This window comes from Corvus brachyrhynchos, unplaced genomic scaffold (assembly GCF_000691975.1).
Source record: "Corvus brachyrhynchos isolate BGI_N302 unplaced genomic scaffold, ASM69197v1 scaffold61, whole genome shotgun sequence".
Taxonomy (NCBI): domain Eukaryota; kingdom Metazoa; phylum Chordata; class Aves; order Passeriformes; family Corvidae; genus Corvus; species Corvus brachyrhynchos.
Window position 1 is genome coordinate 4,417,473 of NW_008236478.1, and position 10,525 is coordinate 4,427,997.

The 10,525-nt window shown below is 35.3% G+C and overlaps 1 protein-coding gene across 2 annotated transcripts in view; it reads left to right on the forward strand.

The window, feature by feature from the left end:
• PCGF5 (polycomb group ring finger 5) overlaps positions 1 to 10,228 on the forward strand; it is a 58,743-nt gene extending 48,515 nt beyond the window's left edge. For both annotated transcript variants that reach the window (XM_017726039.1, XM_008643793.2), the window contains one exon: positions 682 to 10,228. In XM_017726039.1, coding sequence (XP_017581528.1) covers positions 682 to 729 — 48 coding nt within the window. In that variant the 3' untranslated portion in view covers positions 730 to 10,228. The remainder of the gene's footprint in view (positions 1 to 681) is intronic.
• Positions 10,229 to 10,525: the final 297 nt, after the last annotated feature.

Genomic DNA, 10,525 nt, shown 5'->3' on the forward strand with positions numbered 1-10,525 from the left:
AACAACAGTTTGAGCAAGAAGCACCCAGATATTCTGCAGCCCTTTTGGGAAACCCATCCACTTTTGCCTTCCATTCCACAACAGTTTTGTCCAATTTAAGGATCCAAGAAGCTGATTTGCCTTTTTTTTTTTTTCTCTCAGTAGGAATTAATTTAAATTTATCGCTAAATCTGAGGCTAAGGAGTTTGGATTTGAGGGAGAAGGTAGCCCTCATCTCTCAGAAAACCAGCTGACAGCAATATGACCTTTTTTTATAGTTTAGCTGTGGAACCTCTGTATATAAATTTCAAAGTACATCACCTGTAAATATACTTTGATTTAGAAAGTATAAAATGTCAAGATTGCTTTTTATAAAACACAGCAACACAGAAATAAGACTTGTTTGAGCACTCCCAAGTATAAACGTAAAAAACCATAAATATTGAAACATATAAAAGCAGATACAGAAATTGTGTATCAGTGACAAATACCTAATAGATTTTTGAAGTACAGGGATGGATTTAACTGTTACAATGTATGGGATTATTTCATATAAATTGTCGTATACATCTGTCTTAGAGATAAGGTCTGGCTATTCTTAAAGTAGTCTTTAATTGCATTTTCTTTGTATTGTTTATGAATCATGTCTTCATGTTTTCTTGTCTGTTTTTGTTGTTGTTTTTCCCTTGCTTTTGTTTTCAGTCTTATCCTATGGTACTTCAGTATCGACCTAGAATTGACTTCGGTTAGACCAAAGGGCCAGATCCCACTGAGATGAATCCTGCACTATTTGTTTACCCATCGACAGATTGCACAATGAATGGATGTGCCTGGATTGGGGGGACACAGCCAGAATTTCAGCATGCAAATAAGGACATTGTCTTTCTTAAAATTGTCAGTTGCATCTCTGTTGTTTCTATTAGAGCAAGCCAAGTGCCATTCTGCTACTGAAATGTGCATAAGATATTTGTGTATCTTAAGAGTGTGCTGCAAATCATAGCCAAAATCATGAAGTGTACAGTCAAGACTCAAAAACTATGGAATATTTTTGCTTGCGTGTTAGAAAATTTTTCTGGTCCTAATATTGATTACACTAGCAAAATGGCAGAGTGCTCATTCATGTGGTGTTGCAGTTTCACACACTTAACTATTTTACTGAATATTGTTGTTTAAATCATAGAGTACTGTACAAATAACTAAGGATTATACCTTGACAATATTTTGTATAGAAAATATATTTAGAAAAGTGGTGATTGGGCCACTACCTTTTCCTTGATAAGGTTCTCATGGGTCCAGGTATAGCTCACTCATGAGTGTGCAACAGTCCTTTTGCAGTGAATGAAGATTAATTACACTGAACAAGAGATGTAGAACATGATAATTCAAAATAGTAATTTTAAATCTTCTAAATTGCTAATATTGCTTAAAAGCATTGCAGCCTTTCTGATTGCACTTTCTGATGGTTTCCCTAAAGTTTGGAATATGGGATACTAGCTATTTTTGGAAAACTGGCTTCTGGTCAGATTACATTTCTTCTAATACAACCTCCATAACAATGAATCTAAAATAATATAAATGTATGTGGAACAAATAAATTCCACTACAAAATTATGACCAAGGCAAAATTTTACATAATTATTACTTTTCATAGTAAACATTTCCTTTTAAGATTGAATAGAGGTCTATAATATGCTAAGACAAAAATAATATATAGCTTTAATTACATACTGTATCTCTTGTGACTATCTGGAGTTTAGAATTCATTACAGAAATTTTCATTAGTTAAAGTAATGTCATAAAGCTATTTCCATAAAATTAGAGGTAATGCAATACTGAAGATAAGCAGTCTGACCAAAATAATTGTTCAGGTCATCTTTTTTTTCGTAAGACCTGGTAGTGCTGGATAAAAAGTGATTGTTGCCTTAAGTATTGCAAGCATAATGGTTCTATTATGGGATGCTGGGGTTTTTGGTAATGTTGCAGGGAGCATAGCAATGCGTATGTTTTCTGTCTTCCGTTGTCTTTGCCTAAAAGTCAGTTGAGTTTTTCTGATCAGATTCTCTGGAGATACTTATAGTTCAGTCTCATTACGTAATTTCTATTTAGTACATGCCTGCTAGTGTTGTAGATATCTATTTACTTTCTTTATGCCTTTTGCATACAGCAGAAAGGAATCAAATCAATTTTTCACAAGCTGCTGTAGAGTGAACTGATCATTCTTAGATAGACAAAGTGAAAATTCTTTCTTGGGATCAAATATAAAAGATAGATGCAAGGCTGTAATTCATTTGTAAGTTTATGTTCATGTACAATAGTATGTTCTTAGGAGGAATAAGCATGTTGTGGATTAAATCTGGCCCCTTTCGTGTTGTTAGGAGTTCTAACATTGATGACTCGAGGAATCCCATGTAGTTGGGTTGAATTCTACCACTGCACTCCAAAGCCCGTATGACACGCAGAAATCAAGATGCTGTCGGTAGCAGTCTGTTTAGGAGCCCTGCCATTGCAGGTCAAGGTTGCACATATTGTGCAGATGCCAGTGGAACTGGGGAAGAAAAACGTTTAGGAAGAAGCTGCTGCCCCTTTCTGCAGGCACAGCATGCTGGCCGATACAGGCACTGGTTTGCCCAGAAACGAGCAGGGGTGCACGTGCTGGCTGCAGGGAGCAGACATCCTTCTGCCCACCCAGTCTGTGATGCGCTACTTGACAGAAGGAAGATACTCCCGGTAGGGAGGGCCCTTCTCTGCAGAGTCTCTAGGGAAAAAATAGATTCTTTGTATATATAGAGGTCCTCCTCACGGAGCAGCTTGGAAGAGCAGAGCATGCTTTCTGATTGAAAAATCATTCTTCTCTTTAGTATATACAGTTGTTTTGTACAGTAGAAATAGGACATTATTTGTAAATATTTACATGCACATACAAATTACACCTTACAGTTTTTATATATTTCACGTGTTTTTATACCAGAATTTTCACTGTAGATTTGCTTGACATAAAATACCTGTTTCAGTTTATCACAAAACTAATGCTAGGATGCTTAAGGATAATTTCTGCCTGGTTCAGGGCACAATTTTTTTCTCAACAATTGTGTTTGCTGTTTTTACAAATTTGAACAGACTTGTTTTAAAAAGACAGCAACATGTAAGTTTTAATCCATCCACCCAACAGGACCCTTGGAACAGCACTATTTTGCATTGGCTTTGGAATTGCAACTAATAGAAGCTTTCTTTGACTGTTTGATAACTTCCTGTATTCATAATTTAGAGAACCGTGAATTTTCACAATCAGAGTTGGACATTGCTTTCGATTCCTGGTATTTTCTTGATGCAAGTTAAAGCTAGATTACAGAAGGCAGATCTTCATTTTAAGCATGGAAAATACTGACAGATCTGAACCAACGTTCCCAGCTGCGAATGGTGGCATTAAATGCATATGAACTAACCACCTACACTTTATGCATTTCTGATTTGATGGCACGGTGCCTGAGTGCTGCTATAGTTTAATAGTTTTTGTAAAAGTGAAGTGCCAGTGAAATACATATCTTAACTGGGCAGCTTGTGTAACACAGGCATTGCCTTCTTTACAGGAAATTTCTCTCTCATATAGTACATATGTGCCATGTCTCTACAGATATGCATATTTAATTCATTTGTGCCAATTAAGAGTATCTGAGCACCATAGGAATATGATAATGCGTCTGCAGATTCCTGTGTGCCAAAGATGGGGTAAAGTGAAATGAGTACCTAAGCATTCCCTTCAGACTGCACCATATGCCATGCTAGAGCAGATGCCTGGATAGTCACACTTTCTGAGCATTTCCATGACAAAGTGTCACCACTGCATGCTTGTAAAGCATAGGAATATAAAATAAGTGTTGCTGCCACTGTGTTTCTATGACTTTCCCATATTAGCAGTATCTAACTGCAGAGGGACCTAAAAAATTCTGCACTACTACCTAACCTTGCTGTCTCTTATTTAGCACATTTGGTGCTGCTTGGGTTTTTTTCCCTAGAAGTGAAAAACTCATTAATGAAAATCATAAACAACCTTTTGTTGGGCATAGCTGGTTGCTGCATTTATCTGGTAACAAGCCGTAAGCTAGAATTTAGAAACAAGATCCTGCAATATCTCAAACAATATGGAATTAGATGATTAATCAAAAAATGTATCTTCCATGATGCATTACTACACTCCTGGTAGCTAAGGGCCTAGTCCTATGAAGGATTTTTTTTAATGAAATACCAAGTAAGATTGCTACAATGACTGAAGTGACTCATCACTATAGTAGGTATTGTTCACATGAAAGCTTTGGGGATTTGGGTCCTAGGAGTATGCAGTGCTAGAAGTATATTGTGCATAGTCAGCTAGCTTGCACTTACACAGAAAAAAATTATAGAAGTATAATCTTTACTGAAAATGTTACACAATGTGAAGTGCCTGATTACTAATACAGAATACCTTTTAAGCCCATTATTTGCATTTGACAGGGTAATATTTGCATCTGTATTTTATCTGTGGTCTTAATATTTTCAGCAAGAATATATCATAAACATACTGTATTGAGAAGCTTTCATGAGTAAAAAGGATAAAAAGAAATGTGTTCTTTTAGATAATTTAAATTAAAACCACCCTATCTCAGTAGAAATTACATTAAAATAAGTACTTTTATGTTGAAAATGTTCCATTTTCTGCATGAGGAACCCTTTAATTCTGGATCTTGGTCTTTTTTTCTCCATAGGTTTCAGCAATTTGACTTGACTTTTCTGCTGTTATCACAAACAGTTCTAGTGTATCTGCAGGAGAAAAGAGATTGATCCTATTCCATTTAGATATAAGCTAGGCTCTTACTGCAGACAAAGTAGCGGTCCCGAGTTTCATCTCATCTCTCCCATGTATAGCTGTTATACATGACTTTGTGAGAGAAGTAAAAATTTTTCCTTCTCTGATGCTTTCTCAAATAACAAAACAGGCCATAGCATAGTCCTTTTAATTGAACTAATCACTGAGTTGTATTGTTTGTGGGTTTTTTTACATTTTCATATAACTGAAGACAAGGGGCATTTATTCACTCCCCCCAAAAAAATCATTCTTGAGAGGACTTGCAGCAAAAGGCATAGCATCCAGCTCAGCCAGATACTATGCCTGGTAGAAATACTAGAGAAAACAGGTAAGCTGTTCAAAACCAGTCTTAAGTCTCAAAATAAATAGACTGGGAATTGATTATAGAGGGGCTGCATAAAATACTGGTTAATAACATTCACTGATCAAAGTCAATTTTGTCCTGGAAAACTGCAAAGACAATTAAGATTTAACATCCTTATCCAAGAGTTTGGTCCAGTTTCTTCTCTTAATCTGGCAGATTTAAGGCATCTCTTTGCTTCCTACAAAAATGCATGTATCATGCTGCATATTCCCCTCTCATTTTACTTCATGCTTTGTTATCTTACTATTTTTCTCATTTAAAATATCTCAACAGGCACCCTCGCTCCTGTAATTAATTCTAAGTTCTTGCACATCTTTTGGCCATTCCTGTACCCTACCCCATTTCCTACCCGAAAGTCAAAACATTAGGACTTAAAAAGGTAAAATTGCACATGAGGTATCAGCTGACAGGTTTCATTAATCAGGCAGCTCTCATGGATTTCAGCAAAGTTTTCACAGTTCTGCATTTTCAATCCTTTGTAGCCAGTTTGAGCAAGGTCATGCTTCCACAAGGGTTTCAGCTGAAGGCACTTCTTTGAGGGGGGATTGTAGTCTACTGGAGTGTGTTCCAGGATGAATTCCAAGACACCCAAGGGATTGATTGACCTGAAGGAAATGTGAAAGCTTCCAACTGCACATTTACCTCTAATTTTGGCACATAGGGGTTGTCTGACCTTCAGACCTCAGCTGAAACATCCATTGCAGGAATGTCCTTCAAATGATGATCTTGTAATGTTAATATATTTTTCTTCATAAGAAGATCTACCTGTTGATTTTCTTTTCTACCTACTGTCTACACTGTCTGTAGGTCAGATTAAAACCTTAGATTCCAGAATAGGAAATTGATTAATTAATGAATTCCTGACAGATTCTTCCATCCAAGGCATGTGCCATAAATCTTTTGCATTCAGGTTGCTTTCCACTAAAGCTGAGTAAGGATGTTGTTTCATTCTCTAGTAAGCAATTTAGATCTCTATAATTCTGGAGGAGCTTTATACATGAATAGAAATGTCCAGGTTATCTTTTGTATTTGCAGAAGGAGACCAAGTTCTGTAAGCTCTGGATGGAGGAGAAATTCTGGAATGAAAGATGTCTATAAGTGATAGTTTTTTGCTGTTACATTAATTTTAACCAAAAGTAGGCATTGGTTTGACTTTTCATGTTTTTCTGAACCATTAGGTACTTTTCTTTGAAGTAACTTCTACGTGTATTTTTAGGAACTGTTTCTAACATGGTTGACAGTTGACAGGATGAGGTGAACAGAAGTAGCTACTGTGCATTTTCCTTTTTCCTCATGACAGTGAGTGTAAAGCGAAGTAAGAGTTGAGAGAAGGTTACTATACAATATACAAAGTGGCTGCACAGTAAAATGTTTTTGCTGCTACTTAGCATACTGAGGGTTTTATTACAAATGAAGTTGTAATGAAGATGTTTATTGTCAAAGTGCAAGTCACATATTTTATGATGTATTCTACTCTTAAAATTCAGTTTTGTATTATATTGAGTATAGTAGATATTGTTCCTGTTGTCTCCTGAATTTTGATGTGGTAAAATGAAACATGCTCCATTTTTACTGAAAAATATCACATACTAGTTGATTTAAAATTAGTCTTTGTTGTCAGATATTTAGTTTGTTCATAAAAACTTAGTTTTTTTAAAAAATAAACTATTTTTATGGATAATTTGATTGCCTAATAGTTTTAAGGGACCTATTTAATACCAAAGGTAACGCCACCCAGAAACGGACTTGGAATATGACACTGACACTTTTCTGCAGTGCCTGAGGGGTCAAGAGGTACACCTGGAGTCAATCAAGCAGAACTGAACCAGTGGTAGTTGTCTGTGTCACCAAGCTAAAGGGTTAGGCACACCTTGCAGTTTCCAAAACAAATCAGAAAAGGAAAGAAACAACAGGAATATAGCATAAAGTTTGAGTTAACGGACATAGAGTAGCTCTGAGTCCTAGCTCACGTTCCTGAAGAAAAGCACAAAGGCTTGCATTTACTGATGTGTCTGCTATACCTGGCCTGTGAACTAACAAAAAACTCAGTATGCTGTCAATCCTGTAAACCTTCCAAAGCACAAAATAGTCACCAAGCTACTTTCGGGGTTTCTAGTTGTAGTTAGTGATATTTTGGAGGGTGGAAAGGACAGATTTGGAGGATAATGAGAAGATATTAAGTATGTTTTACAGATTTTTATAGCTATTTTTTTAGCAAATGGCATTGCTGTCCTTGACATAAGACCATTGATTAACAAGAAGTAATTATTTTACTTGTTCAGTATAAAACAGAGAGAATAAAAAAATCCAAATTATCTTGATTTCCTTTTCCAGGATAGTGATTAACTAAACTGGAAAGTAATAGGTCAATTTAATTATTTTGCTGGCTGAAAGATTTCATTCTAAATACTTACTGAACATATTTTTTTTTCTCAATTAGAAGCTTCTTAGCATCAACATGAAGCAATGCATCATTTTTTCCCTTATTGCGGACTTAACTATTGAAAGGAAAGTATTTTGCATTTTTTTAATTAATGCGAAGCCTGAATTGTTGGATGTTCCAGGCTACTGAATAGATGATATAGTTACTCTCAATGGATTTTTTTGGGTGTTGGGGCCTAAGTGTCCTTATATAAGCTGTGATCCAAGTTAAAAGAAAGGAGCCTATGGTGAGCAGTAATAATGTTCTAATGCTTCCTTGCATTTGATCAATAGTTACCAGTTTTTAATAAAGCAGCCCTCACAGTACTTAGGAGCTCATAGAACACATTGTGATCTTAAGTTGCTAATTTGTTTTAAAATATAAAATGTTTTAAGCTTTTTGTCAAAAGTGATAACATCCTATTACAAATAAACCTTTTTGTGGTTGTAAAATTTAGCTTATAAATCATTCAAATTGAAGTGAAAAAAACACAGGTCATTGTTAATGACAGTCTATCCTACTATTAAGAATATATGTATTTTTGTAAAGGAAAAGCACTTGTAGATATTTAATCAGTCCAATATCTATCTATGTTAATGTTTTGGGAAAAAAAAGAAAACAAAATGCTGCTTAGAGAGTCACTTACATATTTTTATTTTTTGTGCTCAAATGCATTTTCTGATGATTTATGGAACGTTTATTCTGTGTGAAGCTGTATAGTTAGTACAGCTGGGCTAAATGCATTTCTCACCTTAATCAGTTGTATCTGACTATGATAATATATTCTGTGTCCAATCAGAAAGCAATGGCAGAACACAGGCTGGTGGTGCTGTTTTTCATCTTCGATATTAGCTTCATCCTGCCTTATAACTTTTCTACTTCGTAATAAGTATAAAAAATGCTAACCATTTTTTGTGGTGCATGTGTTTCAAAGGACATTTCAGGGTATATCTGGTTGTTTAGTTGAATCTTACTATGCTTACTAACATTTTTATAAGATGACAGAATTTTACATAAGTATTTAACTAATAGTCCCCTAGATGAAAAAGTATGCAAGATTAGTCAAGTTTAATACTTATCGTCCTTCAAAGGAAACTGCTGCTGGGTATATGTGTGGAACATGATTGCATCACTAAAGTTTCTGAGAATTTGTACAAATACTATTTTTTAAATTCAGAATCTTTCACTTCTTGTAATATTTTGCAGCTATTTGAAACCTTACTTTCAACTGTATTTTGATTCATCATAATGCATTAACACAGTTTCAGGGAAGAAAAAAAAAGAGTAAATAATTTTATCAGAGTAAAGAATGGCAACCATATTTGTTTGTAGTTATTAGTGTATAATCCAAAATCTCTTTGCTCATTTCAGTGGGATTCTACAGGGATCTACTCCATGGGTCTGATGCTCAGTTAAGTTCTTCAGCTTGACCTCAGTGGAATGACTTTCCATAATTATCCTTGTAGCTGAGACTTGAAATGAGCCAGACTTCCCACTTCCTCACTTAATTTCCTTTCATGGGTGACTAATATTGTTTAAATTTACTCTTATCATATTAACCTTCTCGTAAGTAAGTTCTGCAATAATGAGTGTGTACACTAGCAGTAGAATTCATTGGTAGGAACTCAACTGAGTAAATACTTGTGTCCTTGACTAATTTGGGGAGAATTTGACTCAGATTATGAACACTTGAAATGGCATTCTCTCATTTACGTTCATGCTTCACAAAGATCTGCAGTTGATCAGGATTTGATGTGTTTTATTACATGAACATTGTCCATTTTTATAATTTTTGTTAAGAGCTAATTTCTGGAGGAATTCATTAGGGTCAACATCTCAGGGTCCACAAAGTAGCAGTTTAAAATCCATTTGATCTGAGTGCAATATCAGTACTGCAGGCTTGTATCTTTTGAAGAACCAAATATGTTGTGTTTTTAAGTACCTTAAAAAGCACTGTAAATTTCACCCAGTTCTACCAAAGGAATGTGGGGAGTTTTTTAATCTAGAATCTGAGTGTGGCCCTAAAAAAAATGAGACACTTATAACTGAATCAGCACTAGTGATCAATTTTACATTTAGGAAGGGGAAGTGCTGGTACTTGGGGGTTTTTTGGCAAAACCCCATGGTCGTGCCTGTTGATGTAGAGTGAAGCCTGTTCAAATCTGCATCAACATTTGTAAGTAAGATTTATTTTGAAACAACAGCTGATGCAAACCCTGTAAATGGGCCTCTAGAATCTTGTGGATAAATGTATCAGGTATGTGATGACATTTCTAACAGTGAGCTACCTGTATGGCTCAGTACTGGTGATGTTAAATTACGTGTTTCATGCTAATGTCAAGAAGGTTCACAGCACCTTTATAGTGGTTGATAACAAATGACAATTTGGCTTGACCTGTATGCTGCAAGATGCCTCTAGCCCAGTTGGATTAATTTTATGAAAAATCTAGATGAGCAAGAAGTATAACTAATCTGCTTACTAGCACTGAATTGCTCCTTTCTCAAAGCAATAAATATATTCATGTTGTAACATCTGTTGTGCAGCCTACAATACGAGTTGTTTTGTTGCATTGTTTCTATATAATTTATTTTGTGCAATAAAAAAATCTCTGGTTTTATCTGACTTCTCTCTAGTTTGTAATAATATTTGAATTCAAACATTTGTTAGCTTTATATCTTAATTGTGCAAGCATATTGTCAACTCACAGAAATGCAAGTAGAAAACACTATGCAGTAATATTATGCATTATAGAAAAAACAGAAGGTACTCACAAGGCCTGATTTTGTTCTAGTTAATGTCATGGAGTGCTACCATTATTTTTCAAGGGTGCAGAGTTCTGCTTAACGTTAAAGTTGTTGGACTTGGCACCCCATTTGTGAAATATAACCGGGTGGGTTACAGTGTGACTGTGTGCTTGAG